This window comes from Dendrobium catenatum, unplaced genomic scaffold, assembly GCF_001605985.2.
Source record: "Dendrobium catenatum unplaced genomic scaffold, ASM160598v2 fragScaff_scaffold_601, whole genome shotgun sequence".
Lineage (NCBI taxonomy): Eukaryota > Viridiplantae > Streptophyta > Magnoliopsida > Asparagales > Orchidaceae > Dendrobium > Dendrobium catenatum.
This window is the reverse complement of record NW_021319063.1, coordinates 1431331-1446603: the sequence shown is the minus strand read 5'-3', so window position 1 is coordinate 1446603 and position 15273 is coordinate 1431331. Positions and strand designations below refer to the sequence as shown.

The 15273-nt window shown below is 37.2% G+C and overlaps 1 protein-coding gene across 4 annotated transcripts in view; it reads right to left on the bottom strand.

Moving 5' to 3' along the window:
* LOC110116284 (protein DA1-related 1) overlaps positions 1–15058 on the bottom strand; it is a 37038-nt gene extending 21980 nt beyond the window's left edge. Inside the window, exons 1-4 of one of the 4 annotated variants that reach the window (XM_020849802.2) lie at positions 14844–15058; positions 12516–12665; positions 10873–10972; positions 2980–3130 (exon numbers count right to left, since the gene is read on the bottom strand). In XM_020849802.2, coding sequence (XP_020705461.1) covers positions 2980–3130; positions 10873–10972; positions 12516–12629 — 365 coding nt within the window. In that variant the 5' untranslated portion in view covers positions 12630–12665; positions 14844–15058. Of the gene's footprint in view, positions 1–2979; positions 3131–10872; positions 10973–12515; positions 12666–14551; positions 14813–14843 lie in introns of those variants that run through there. The other 3 variants (XM_020849805.2, XM_020849801.2, XM_020849803.2) reach the window with 3 other exon arrangements.
* Between the last annotated feature and the right edge of the window lie 215 nt (positions 15059–15273).

Below are 15273 nucleotides of genomic sequence, written 5' to 3'. Positions count from 1 at the left end.
TTTGTGTCATGGGCATAGTTGTTTTCCCACACAAAGTGGGCCCCGATAGGATGGTTTTCTATAATGATATGATGTGGATACCTTGCTTGGAGGGTATCCTTGGTGTGATTATTTATTTTTCTGTACTCTGGATATCATGCATGCATTTTTTTTATACACTTTACTCCACAATGCACATTGCATTTATACATGCATTACATCAGCATTACTCAAGTTAAAATGTCATCTAATCTTTCAGTAGACATAAGGATATTCTTACTTATACATCTGTTTCATGCATCATATATAACGCTAGGTATATTCTTTTGCATATTACAGAGTCTCTGATTTAAACTTTTTGAACTACAAATCCTTGATTCCTTAAGATAGAGCATTCCTATCTTGTATACATATATGACGATTAGTTGTGCTTAGGATGTTAGCTGACAAGCTCACTCCAGGCAAACATAAGCCCAGGTTGTACACCCCTCAGTGTGTCTCTTCTCATCTTTGATGAATTCTGAGTCTGTCATTTCTCCTAGAATAGTAATCCAATCTTTGATCTTTTAAACTCAAAAAAAAATTTAATCATATCTTTATTCATTCAAAAATGTCTAGTCATCACTAAGGTAAAGGGAAGAGTTCATTTTCGTTGGAATAGAACTTAGGAACTTTCTCTGTGCACCACATTAAGAAGAGAATAATACATTGTCCTTAATCGAGAGTTTTCCTAGGTCTAGGCCTAAGATGTAATTAACTACGGGGGCTTGCGCCCGTAGAAAACCGATCCCCACATCAAATAAACCCCATTCGAGCTTATGTATTGAATGAGAGAAATCTCATGAAATTTTGGGTTATATATATTATTATCCATCGAAGTGTGTAGGTGGAAGCCGCTATCTTCCATGGTTAATTGTATGTATGACTTCATCTGCTCTTCCATTGGCCTGTTTGTGTCGAGTGTAAAGGTCTACGATCATTTTGTCCTACGGAATAGTGTGGTCGTACCCTTTGCATTCGAACCCCACGAGTAGAATCCTTTCGGAGACCCACAGCAGGACCAGATGGACCGGTCTAACAATACCCCCTCCCAAAAACCCACTTTGTTCGCAAGGTGGAAAGAGGACACCCTCGTCATCATAAATGGTGAGAATCTGAAGTGTTCAGTTCTTACATATGTGCCTCGATGTATACCTCTCCTCACATCTGAAACAGAACACCTTCGCCCTCTTCTCCTGTAACTTCATTTATGTGAGCTTCTTGAAGTTGTCCCCAGGTCTTCCTCCTTCAGTATTCTCCTTTGGGGTCTCCCGAAGTGTACTGAGTGTCGGCACCTTGGGTGCCAAAAAGGTGATGGTCATCCTATATGAACCTCCTGAGCTGCTGCCTCTAGTCGCTCTCTCTAGCTGCCTTTGATCCTCCACTAACTGAGCTAGCTCCGTATCCTCTCCCAAATCACGAGGCATCATCACTATAATTGTCACTCGATTATCTATTTTAAGCCCTTTAATAAAGTTTCCCTCCAACACAGTCTCTGCAAGCCGGTCTAGTCGGCCAGGTGCTCAAACTGCTCACAGTATTCCACCATTTTCACCTCCTACTTCAGGGAGAATAACTTATCATAGAAGTCCACTACCTTGTTAGTTCGAAAACATTCCAACAAGAAATCCTTAAACTCCCTCCAGGTCCATATGGGTCGCCTCGTATCCCTCCACTGGTACCATGTTAAAGTTTTCTCCTCCAAGTACATCCTGGTTGCTGCCAGTCTCTCCTCTGTCAACATATTGACAATAAAGTACATTTCCACCCTGTTGATCCACCCATGTGCATCCTCTCTCTCAAAAATAGGCATCTTTAGCTTCCTCACCCTCAGATCTCCTCCATCACCCCTGCTTTCTCCAAAGCTTCTTATTTCCCAAGGGGGTGGCTCCCCCCAATTGTGCCAATCATCCCTTCTTCGCTCGTACCCAACCCTTTCATCGCAAGCTCACATTCTCCCTTCAAATTCAACATCCCTTCGGTCATATTCAGTCCCACTTCTTTCAAATTTGACACCCATTCGATCATAATCAAGCCCTCTCCTTTTAAATTCAGACCCCCCTCCTTTCAAATTCAACACCCTGACCTCCGTTCATGCCCAACCCCCTCCCACCTCTCCACATACTCTCTACCCGACTCCTCCCTAGGAATAAGCTCTTGGGGAAGTATTTTTTCCTGCTCCCTCCAAAATCTTCATCTCCTGGTCTTCCCTTTTACTTAGAATTTCAAAAGTATGTACATCAAAGAATTACTTTACCTAAATTGGGAAAGAAAAAACACTCAAAATTGGGCGAATTTACTTTACCTAAAAAATGAACAAGAATATTTTTTATTACATTTAGAATATTTTACACTGCATTTCATTTTCATCCAACCAAACACCTGCAACAAATATTCTACACTCACTGTACTTCCAACTAAACAACTCCTTAAAATAGAAGAAAATCCATTAACCAATAAAAATAAACATCCAACTGTCATTCCCCGTGAATCAAGAAAGTCCCACATAATTTCATTACTTCGAATTTCAAAAGTATGCTAACTCAGTTTTTGCGAAATATTTTGGCCATTTCTCATAAGTATTTCTGCTCCAAAGGCTCAACCAAAAATTTAGCATATTTTATATCTTGTTTTCCTCGTCAAATACTGAATTTTGTTTCCAAAATAGTACACGCACATTGACTTTCAGCTTTTTATGCTCCAAAATACTTCATGTTAACCCTTGCAACGAATTGCATCTCCAAACAGAATTAGATAATATAATAGCCTTTAATATAGAACTGATACCAGAATTTAAATCTATCCTGTTGATAATGTGAAAGTAATTGGAAGAAGCATAAATCCTCTGATAATAATGTACATCAAAGAATTAGTATTTATTTCTAACTTGGATCACCAATCATACAAGCACACTAAAAATCTTGAAATGCAGCATGTAAAAATTTGCTCCCCAAACAATACCTGGACCTTGTTGGGAAAAAAAATGGTGGATTATAAATGCGTCCGTTATGCCGAGGGGGGGAATCTTTGTTTTGCTGAGCTGAGTTGATATCCAAGCTTTCTTGCAAAGCCCTTGCAAGTTGTTCATCATCCTCCACATTAGGTTCGTTTTCTTAAAATAGTCAGTGATCAACCAATAAGTATCATTACAACATGGTCAAGGAAGTAAGTTTGGATAAAAAATCAAAATATAATGTGAAATTCATTGTGGAAAAAAATTATAAAATTGACCAAAAAAATCTAATTCATGGGAGTGCTATTTGCTGTAAATTTGCATGTGCTGAAATTGAGATTTGATTGTTCTTTTAACTAAAGTGACCAACTTACTAGCATTGATAGCACCAAAAAATTGAATATATTAATGTATGAAAAACAAAACTAGCACCTTCTACCTAGATATGATGTAGAAATAATAAAATAAATAGAGGAAAGAATACTATGATTTACCTGATTCAGTTAAGAAAGAACCACACCACCAGACAAGGGAGCATAGATAATTCCATTCTTAGAAAAAATGGAGTAAAAAAGGAGAAGAGTGTCAAATTGGCCAAATTTTCTTCTCAAAAAAACAAACAAGAAGATAAAGATCTCACAAATATCTTAGAGTAATCTTTCTCAAATAGAGCCAAAAAGAGAGATGAATTCCTCAGATCAAATCTCTGAGAACACAAAGAAAAAGATTTTTCTCAAAAAATCCACCTTGCAATCTCCTTATTCCTATTTTTAGCCCTGCCCTTAGAGTCAAAACCAAATCCATAGAAAAATCCCTTACCTAGAAGCTTGCATATAGCTTTGTTGCGCACACTGCCAAGAAGCCACCCAATTTCCTATAGGTATGAGAGATAAGCTCAAGGCATAGAATTACAAAATGGCATTTCTTATTTTATACAAGTACCACTAGTCCTCATCTTATCATAAAAAATAACGGATAACCAAATCTGCTTAAATCACCAAACCCTCCTAATGCAGGACTACAATACTTTTGAATGTATGTGATAAGAACTTGCACGATTTTGATAAGAACAATTATGATTAAGACTATTAGCAATCAAAATGATAAAAGAAAACATAAAGAGGGGTTAGCTACGCTAAGGCCAAATCACATGCCAAACATTTGGATTATCAAAATAACTTAGAATTTCAACAACATGCGAATTAAGTAGTTTTAAACAAAATCCCTAGTCTAACAATAAGATAGCAACATAGAAAGCACACTCAATCCTATGTTTACTAAGCAAAGGCAGAAGGCGAAGCACAGCTCCTTGCGACTTGATCACCACATACAAGATTAGTGGATTAGGAAAGTAAATGAAAAGGGGAAGAAGTTCACCCTTGGGATGGTCCGAAAATGATTTGCCACTGGACGTTGACAAGTTGCTCATCAATGGCCTCCAAAAGCGTGAAGATGATGCGGTCTGCATGCTCTTCAATGGAGCGATCAACTTCCGGGTTGAAATTGAAGGTGGAGTGGAGAATGTTGACGTTGCCTTGTTCGTCGTAAGCGAATCCATAGTCAAGCTCCGGATCGGCCTTTCATCAGCTTTGAAAGAATGTTGTGTATGCGAAGATCAATGTTGCTCCCTTGAAGACTCCACTAGAGAGAAAGAAGTTTCCTCAAAAGTTGAAGTGGAGGAGGGGATGGCTGGCCAATAAAGGAGGCTATGGGAAGACTTTGGTTCAGTTTTTTGTGGAGGGAAATCTAATTCCAAAGACCTCCTTAGTTAATCCCTTTGATTGAGAATAATTAAAGAATAAAAAGAGGTAGGGAGCGGCGGGCAAGAGGGGAGGCTTGGGATTTATTTCCAAAAATCAAGGATGGGATTTTGGAAAGTAGTAAGGAGGTGGGGTTTTAGGAAATTTCGGCCAAGAGAGATATGGGGGCCTTGAATTATTTCCAAGAGGGAGCTTAGTGGGTTTGGAAATAAATCCCAAAGGATTCAATAGGGGGTCGGCGGCTTCAAGGAGTTAGGAGGAGATTGTGGGGAGAGATTTGGGTTTCATATTTGGGATTTAGGGATTAGGAAAGATTTAATTAAATCCAATCTAATTTGAAATTCAAATAGGATTTAATTTAGTAACTTTCTTAAAATAGATTTTCTTAATTAGGAAAGAATTTTCAAGTTCAAATTAGTTTGAAATTTGAAATTAGACCTTCCTAAATTAAGAGGGGTCACTTATAGAAGGTATTCAAGAAAGAATTTGAATTGTGGAGGGAAAATGGGAGAGGTGTGGCCGGCGGCTAGGTTGGGGGCTTGTGGGGATTTCGGTGGGGCAAGGGAGAAGGAAGGGTGGCTTGGTGGAGTGGGTATTTAAGTGATCGGCGGCTTTGGGGTTCGGGAAGACCTTAATCCGACGGTTAGGGGATGAAGGAAAGAGGACAAAGGGATAGTGAAGAGGAACCACGAACCCGGCAATCTCCAAAGTTGGTGGGTGATCCGATTTCTCTCTCAGTCTCTCCTAGGGATTTCTCTCCCAAGCTCTCTCAAGATCTCACAAAGAACTCAAGCAATAGAAAATTTTTATCCTTCCTTCATTAACATGAAAAAAAGAACATAAGGGCTATGTATAGCCTCGTACAAAGGACTCAAGCCCTTTGGGCTTACACACAACCTCCCTTAAGTAAGGGGTAGAAATGGAAAAATAATAAAACAAATACAACATAACATAATAAAAGATAAATACATAATACGACTCAGAAATAAATTGACTCAATCGTGGCTATAGATCGGCAGCCACGTCTCTGATAGATTTTCCAAGCTCTGATGTCCCCATCACCTCCTCCTTACCTAAAACTTTGAAGGATATAGTAGCTATGCAAACCAATCAACTTCAAGCATTAAACTTGAGAGAGATCACCCTGGTAAGCATGATAGCAATATTGTGTTTTGTGTAGGTCAAACTCATCATCTTCATCCTTCTTGGTGATGCAGTGGTCTTGAACATCAATATGCTTAGTTCTTCTATGATACATCTAGCCTCTAGCTAAGAGAATGTCACTATGACTTTCACAAAAAACAATTGATTTGCACAATGCAAACCCAACTCTTCTATCAAATCTTACAACTAAAAACTTTCATTGATAACTTCAAAATGTACCACATATTATGTCTCTATAGCAAACAAAGTAATTACAAGTTGAAGACAAGCCTTCAAATCGATTGCATGCGCATACAACAATAACAACAACAACAATAACAACAACATCAAGTATTTATCGCACTACGTGGGGTCAGCTACATGAATCATTTTTCTCCATTGTTTTATATTAAGAGTCAATTAATTTCTCATTTGAATTTAATAAGAAAGAGTCATTTATAATATTTTCTATCCAAGTTTTTTTAGGTCTACCTCTATCTTTCTTAACATAGGCCAAACTCAATACATCTATTCTCCTAATCGATTCAGTGGAAGACTGACATTTTATGAGTCCAAACCATTTAAGGAGACTCTATAATCTTATTTGCCACTAGAGCTACTCTAACCCTTTCACGTACATACTTGTTTCGCATTCTGTCTCTAAGAGTGAAGCCACTCATCCACCTGAGCATTCTCATCTCTGTAACACTTAACTTTATGCTTGTATTTTAATGACCAACATTCTACACCATAAATTATTGCAGGTCTCACCACCATCTTATGGAATTTTCCTTTTGAGTTTAAGTGGTACCTTTCTATCACACAATAGGCCCAATGCATTCCTCCACTTTAACCATCCCTTTTGAATTCTACTAATAATATCCCCATCTATTTCACCATCACTTTGAACAATAAATCCAAGATATCTAAAGCTTGTATTCTTATTATGACTAGATCGTCCAAAGTTACAATCTCCCTACTAGATCTGTTACTACAAAAATTAAACACTCACATATGTCCAACAAACGTGCTTAACGCTTAAACACGAAATTTTGAGAAGGTTGCACAGGGTTAAAAGCAAACTAAATTAAAACTCATTTTTCAAATTTAACCTCTGCATGTGTGCTAAAAGTGAAAATACACTATCCAAAAATATTGTGCAGGGGTAAAAGCGACTTACTCTCCTATGCTCCAACAAACATGCTTGACGTTCAAACACAGAAGCCTGAGGATGCTGCGAAAGATTACAAGCCAGCTAAAATAAAATTGTATTTTCAAATTAAATGTCGTATGTGCTCCGACCATTGCATCAAACTCTTAAATCCAAAATCTGAGAATATTATGCGTTTAAATATGAATTTAAAATTTCAGTTCCAATCCTCCTCAGAAAAACTAGAGTCGACACAACTTATGATTAATAAACAAATGTAAGACCGTAAAATCCACCAAGAAAAGGAAATTCGGAAGGCAGGCTTTGTCATCATTCACCCCACCTAGCTTTTAAGTAAATGGGGGTAAATTTTAAACCCTAAAAATTTAAAATTACTAGTACTAAACACCAAAAAATTAGTGCCTACCTAACAACTAGCCTTAATACAAAAATGTATTTCCATCACCGGAAGGGCTAATTAACCACAGGGGCTTACACCGATGAGAAACCTGAACTCAAATCTTGAATTCATCGCCAATGTGTGAAATCTCCACGTGTTTGCACTCATCCTATAGGTTATTACATATTAATGCATCGTGTTTTCTTTCATTTACCTTCCATTTTTGACGGTCAAAGCTCTAGGTGCAACTTCTGACAATCATCCTCCACATGCCTTAGCTATTAGTGAAGGGAGCCCTAAGGCTTTCCATCCATCTTTCCTCATTCTTGTACCGTTATTGTTTCAATCGCTTTCATCATGAGCAATCCATTCCTATGGCCATCATATTGGCATCAATAATGTCATGTATCAAAACAAGCTTCAATTATGAAAGAATTCTTTCATTGAGACCTAAAAAAACACTTCATAAAGTCACCATGCAAATCCAAGGAGATATCTAATGCAATGTCTTGCCTCAATCACGCCATTGTAGTTCAACAAGTCTAGCTTTTCCTACACCTTGAAAGAGAAAAACTCTACTATGTTCCAAACTTCTCTTGATTGATGTTTTTTTTTTTTTTTTGGCGTTGGCCGCCTTACAGTTTTTGCTGCCTTCTTCCTCTTCTTTAGGGCACAATACTCTTTCATCATATTAGCCCTCTTTGAAATGAGTCTCTGATGCTTCATGACTTGAATGGTTGGTGCACCTTTGTTGTCATGATTTTTGTCGGAAGATTCATAGGAAGATACTCAAATTATTGTAGTCAAAGAGTTATACATTCAATGTCGACCAAAATAATGGTAAAACTTCACAGGTGTTTTGGAGTGACAAGGAGATCATCCAAGCTAATTCGTCATATGTGAAAAAGAACTAGGAAGATAACATGATTGTAGATATTGGTTAGTATGTCTGAAGTGGAAGCTTAAAAGGGGGAAGTATGGAAGTCCATAGAGTGGGATAAGAAAAAAAGTTGGGATAAAAGAAGAGATCGGACAAAGTGTACACTTTGTTCTTCATGCTACCGAATCATTCTGATGTGTTGCATGGTTTGAGTTACACATGATTTAAGAAAAGAAAATTAATTAAAGCTTAACCATTCATAATTTCATACTTTCCAATCGGTTACAAGAGCTCGTAGAGTTCCTCTTTGCTTAGGCAAAAGAATTACAATAAAAGAAGATAGCCGGACGATTTAATTTAATACAAGGAAAATAATAACATTAAAAACTAGTAACTTGAATCCCACAAGTAATAAAGAGTTGTTCACACCTTGAGACCTTTTCTCTCTTTCCTACGAAGACTAGGTTGAGCGGCGGAAGATCGTCCAAGCTAGTAGTGAGGTTTCCACGAGGAGGGAGGAGCCAAGGAACGTCGCCGTAGAGAAGGATCTTGGAGGTGGAGGTGGCACGGTAGATCGACCTTCGATGATCCACGTGTAGACGGAGAAGTGGTCGTCGATGGAATCTAGTAGTGTCGGTAGAATCCGATCCAAATATTCTTCGACGGTGTCGTCGAAATCAAAGCCGACGTCGAAGAATGGGGATTTAAGGATGTTGACTCTTCCTCGGTTATCGTATTCAAACCCGAAGTTCCATTCGGGTTCCTCCATGCATCCTTGAAGGGAGAATGAAAGGTGGCCGCGCAGAATTCTTCAAATGGGAGAGGGGAGGCCGACGGGTTGGTAAGGGAGAGGGAGGCCGGCGGTAGGTTTAGGGTGAGCAAGGTTGTGAAGTGGTAGAAATCTGAAATTGATTTCAGATTAAGGAATTTGGGAGGGAAAATTTGAGAGTTAATTTTGAAATCCCCAAATTAAGGAGAGGATTAAAACTTTCTCAATGAGGAGGCTTGATGGGGGGCCGGCGGCTTGATTAGGGGAGGGGTTTGAAATTAAAACTGAAATAAATTTCAGTTTTAAGTAAAACCGGAGGGAAATTTTTGAAATTAGGAATTAAATTTCAAAATTGAATTAGGGATTAATCATGCAATCAAGAGGGGCTAATGATGGGGGCGGCGGCATCAAGGAGAGGAGAGGAGAATTAGGGATGAGGTGGCGGATTCCAAATTGGGAGGATGACTAGGAATTTGCTATTTCATGAATATGAAATTGATTTCAAACATTCAAATCTTTCCTAAAATGGCTCCTCCAAATTTGGAAACTTTTGAAATTTGAAAATCAAATTTCAATCGAGAGAGTGAGGGAAGGATGTGGTGGTGGGAGGGTGGATGTGAGGGGAAGCCGGCGGCATCATGGTCGGCCGGTGGGGCTAGGTTGGCCGACGGGTGGGGGAAGCCCAAGGGGGTTCGGCGGCCAATGCTAGGGAAACAGTGTGAGAGCTTCGAATGGGTAAGAGGAGGTAAATAAAAAGAAATTAGGGAACTCACTAAGAGATCTCAAGTTTGAGGAACTCACCAAGAGATCCTCATGCACTCACAAAGAGAACAAAGCAAGAAATTTTTATTTTTTTTTTCATTCATCCAAATCAATCCCTCATACAAGATACAAGAGCCCTTTAAATAGGCTCCACATGACAACAAAATATAAAAGTCTAAGAGAGAGAGAGAGAGAGAGAGAGAGTGCAAGAAAGAGCAAGGGAGTGTAAGAGAGAGAGGGAGAGAGAGAGAGAGCTGAAAGTTGCATTTGCGGTTGGATTTCCCCTTGTTTTAGGCTCTTAAGTAGTACCAAGGAGTTCAAAATAGGAATTTTTTGGTAGGAAATCTACATGATCTTCATATATAGTAATATGTACAAGGGCTGTGCTATATATAGGCATATCACGCCACTAAAAAATCTCCAATAAATTCAAATGATCCAATATACAGTCAAACTTTCTTATTCCATCTATGATAACTAGCTATAACATATGATAATTGATGAGATATCATGGTGCTATTTTAGAATCTCTTCCTTATATTAGGAGAGAACCATCCAACTTGACGCTTCCAACTGATGGCATACAGCAGATACAATACATCAAACCTTCAATCTCTATTCTTTCAATATATCAAAGCTCCTCAGTTGCATTGCCAAGTTAGGTACTTGGGAGTAACATAGGAAAACTCCTACGCTTTGAGCTTAAGTCAAGCAAAATAAATTTTACTGAGTTTATAAATTCAGCAATTTCATGATTGATCTGCATTCTACAGCACAACGCAAAAACAACATAAGAAAAATAAAAGTTAACAAAAAGCCATGACTTTTATATTACTTAAGATCTATACTCTTGGAGTGATTCTGACATGTATATTTTAGTCTAAATGTTGCATGAGAATGAATCTAAGACTGCATAGGGTTGTAAACATATTGAATGATTATAATCCAAATTTATATCGACTGGGGCAGCTAGAGGAATGGCGGGAGGACAGAGGAAACAGAATGATTTAGAAGCTCAGTAGAAAAAATGGCAGTACCATTGCACCAACCAGTGGTTTTTGCCTTCATTTGCTCTTCTTCGGAAAGAGAAAGTGCAATAGCATGATCCATATCTTCACTTTCATGTCTTGACAGGGGCTATTCAAGAATTCATTAAAAAGAATTAGCTTAATAGTTCATAAACATGAGGCAATGGAGAGTAAAGAATGCTGAGTCCATTTGAATACGAAAATAAGTGAAGTACAAAAATTCCAAAATCTGAAAATGACAGACAGAGCAACATATATATCAAGTACTACATAATTAACGCACATTCTATAGTATGTTCAAGTTAGTAGATTTATATGTTAGAGTCTCATATTCTTCAGCAGTGCTAAAAAAACCTCATAAATAAGAAAGAGGCTGTAATGCTGTATTGGTTAAGCATAATGTTTCCACAAACTATGAGTGTGATGATGTTCATAACGGGAGATTGTGATTCTGTATCGGTTAAGCATAATAACTCCACCGACTGAGAGTAACATTTACCCACCAAAAAGATTTACAAGTAATGTAGTTGATGTTATGCGCTGTGGTGAAAAGGAATACACCCCCATCACAAAAAACTCACATGCATTTCTAAAATCACAATATAAAACCTAGTCAAATTACCTTAAAAATGAGATAAATGGCTATTTAGAAATGGAGACATTGATGTTCAATAAATATAAAATTAAGAAATAGAGACTGGACCACTGGTAGAACATATATGCTGTATTTATTCCAGAGATTTACAAGATTTCCATACAAAAGATAGAACCAATCTAGAAGGCAGTTCCTTCACATGTAGCTTAGGTACTATGTACTATCATGCCCAGAAATGTATTGCACATTGACATCAATTATGATCCACATACCTACCTGGAAACAAATATATTCAAACAATAATATACCGTTCATAATACTGACAGAACATGTCCTAATATGCTTTGTATCAATACGTACTTAATTAATTGTGCAAGAAAACATCCCTTTATGCTTCATACCCCATCCTTCTTTACAAAAGAAAATAGCTAAAACATTGAACTGTTGAGTAAGAAAACATCCTAATCAATGAGACTTCAATACCGAATCATTAGCTATTCTAAATATGCTGAGTAAGTTTACTATTGAAACTTCTTCTTGAGTTGGTGCTCTTACTTCAAAAATGCGGACCAATGTCAAGATATAATGCCAAGATTACCACAAAAGATAAAAACATAATTCCATAAATGGTATCAATCATGCATTCCCAGATTATTTCAACAAAAGTTGATGCCATAAACTAAAATGGAATTTTATAGTAAGATATGCAAGGAGAGGAATACGGCAATGAACTACAAATATGATATTTATTGCTGTCCAGAAATATGGCCCCGGCAATCCTTAGGTTTCTCAGCCTAAAAAAAGACAACTAGATCCATCCTGCTCCTTAGAAGCAAGCTAGAGAAGGTAGCTCAAGAACAGCAACAAAGAGTGATTATCTAGCAATCTTAAAATGCAAGACCCTATTATTCAAACAGAAATAAGGGATTTCATAATGTCACATATTTTTACAAAGACACCACAGTATATTTGATTAGATGGAAAGAATACAAATGAACAGAAAATTTTCAGGACTTGCAGAATGAGAGAATGAATAATTTTTTTAGCATTGCAATACCAATTGCGAACTACAGGATTCATTCCAAGCTCCATCACCACCAGGTTTCCCATGGTATTGCCCTTCTGAAACCTCATAGCTTGAACCTTTAAAAAACTTGCGCAGCCAACCCATTCTACGAGAGGCTATTTTCACGAATTGAAAGTATGTCTGTAAGATGGGAACAAAACATGTAAAACATGAAAACAGACATCAGTAAGGACTTAATCAGACAATAAATGCTATATCAAAGTTCAAAATCAAGTTCGCTAGTTTTGTGCATTAGACTACCCCAAACCAGCATTGGTAAGAGCTCCATGTATTAGGCATGGCCTGCTTTACTTGGAGATCAGATTGTACATAAAACATCAGAATTAACTTTCATGATACACAAATCTTAGGAAAAAAGGTAAAAAATTATGGAGATCTTTCCATCTAGATTTCATATGGTCTAAAAGTTATCCTAAAGAAGATATTCAAACGAAATATAAACTAAATACTCTGAGAACGGCAATTCATTGGAGTAAAAGAACTAAAGTTCCCTATCACATATTTCTCCAAAAAGAAAGCTGCCATATTGAGAAATTAACTAACGAAATATCCATTTTAAAATATACATTCTTCTTTACTTCTTGACTGTATGCATTCTTTCTAAACAAAACTAGCTACCGGTCTAGAAACACAAAGAATAACCAATTGCATTGATTAAGCATTTCAACAAAACATGCACTAATGACATTGAGAATAAGGGTGTAAAAATCCAAAGACAAATAGATATTCCACTGCTCAAGCTTGATTTACTAGGATTATGATAGTTCAAAAGACAATTTACTTGAGTTACCAAGTAATCAAATGTCTTCCAATTCATCCATCAAATAAGAAACTTAGGAAGGAATTAGAATTTCATTCATAAGGTCATGGAGTGGATATCAAAGTTGGACCTAATATGCCAATGGTCAAATCCATGTTAACCTAAAAGCTTCAGCCCATATATGAGGGTCAACCACTTATTATTTATACAATTTTTTCAGTTATCCAATGTGGGACTAAACTCTATACTTAACAATCTTTCTCTATAGTGAGAGCTCTCCATATCAACCATCAAAAGAAAAGTTTTTTAAATATCAAGCATTATGTACCAAGAGTCAACTCAAGCACGTGGAACCCACGTGAGAATAAACTGCTCTTTGAACATTGTTCGACCATGGTAGAACACCTCCAAGACCTATGAAAGCCACAAATTGCATTAACCACTCAATCTTAATGCAACATATGGTTGTAAAAGACTTGGAATTGATTAGAAACTTAAGTTGACACTAATACACCAAAAATCAATCACATTTGCAATCAAAAAACTTAATTCAATTCGTGATGGTCAACCACTTGATATTTCTACACCAAAATACTTTTCAGACTATCCGAAGTGGAACTAAACCCAACAATCAGGTGTCTTAAAAAGCACCAACGAATATAACAAGAGCTCATTTCTTCAATTGAAAACTATTGAGCACAAGAAATGAAATGGAATTACAGCATACAATGCCAGGATAATGTTTGTTCAAAATCCCCAGGCTTGGACATAGTATGTCTTCCATAAATATGAAGATCAAAGAAGAGAAAATATCAGCAACTAGTAGACAGGACAACAGGCAGCTATAAAGCTAGCAAGGTTCTCAAGCATCAATCAGTAATAAAAAATTAATTTTCAGTCACGAAACATAAAAAAAAAACAATCATCACAGACCTCCTCACAACCATGGTGAGAAAAATCAACAGAGTGAGAAAACATAATCAAACAATAGAAACCTACATCAAGAAGCCTCCTTGTCTCAAATTTCATGCCAACGTTAGTACGTAGCAAGAATTATTGACCGGATTGTCAACAGCCAATAAGAAAAAACGTAATCGCTGAAGAAACAAAACACTGTAAAGTAACTTGTATAGGTACCAAGAAGAAATTCTAGTGAAATATACTTCAGACGAATCCTCAAAACAGATTCTCCAAGTAACAACTAATCAATGAGAAAAGCAGAACACATAAAGAAGGTGTGTATTACCTAAAACCGATATATGAGCACGGAAAAAAATGAGATTTCAATCGAAACCTAGATTAGAGAACACCGCCAATCAAAATCTTCTCATTCCCAAACCTCAATCGTATCTCACCCCGATTCAGACTCCGGAAACAGAACCAAAAAACATTCAGAAAATTTGATTCCGCTGCAGCACAGACTGGATAATCGAACGAAAGATAACTTCAATTCCGATAACCAAAAAGCCACAGATACGCGATGCTTCGCAACTAATCCAATGAGAAAAGGACAAAAGAGGAAGACGACTTACGCTTGCCTTTAAACTCGGCGACTCTTCGTTTCGTCATCAACTTCATGGCGAGACCATGAGAGAATTGGACCTCATACCGAGAAAGGTTGTTGGGTGCGGGGTCGTTTTCAAATGCGTTTTAGCCATGTCAGTCGGGTCCACACCCGTCTCTTGAGGGTTCCTCCCCGTCTGTTTCAGTTCACACAAAGAACAATCCTGAACACTGTGAAGAAGAAGAAGAAAATAGAAGAAGTAGTGGAGTAGAGCAGGAAGAGACAGAACAAAACTACAAATAGTTAAGCTGGGCTTCTATTTATATTAATATTTACTATTTAATTCAAGTAGTATTTTATAAATCTTATAGATTTTCTATGCGTTAAATTCAGTTCAATCTCGTTAAGTTACTTGAATATTTATTCCAAAAATTAAGACTATGTAATTTTTATTCTTTTAATTA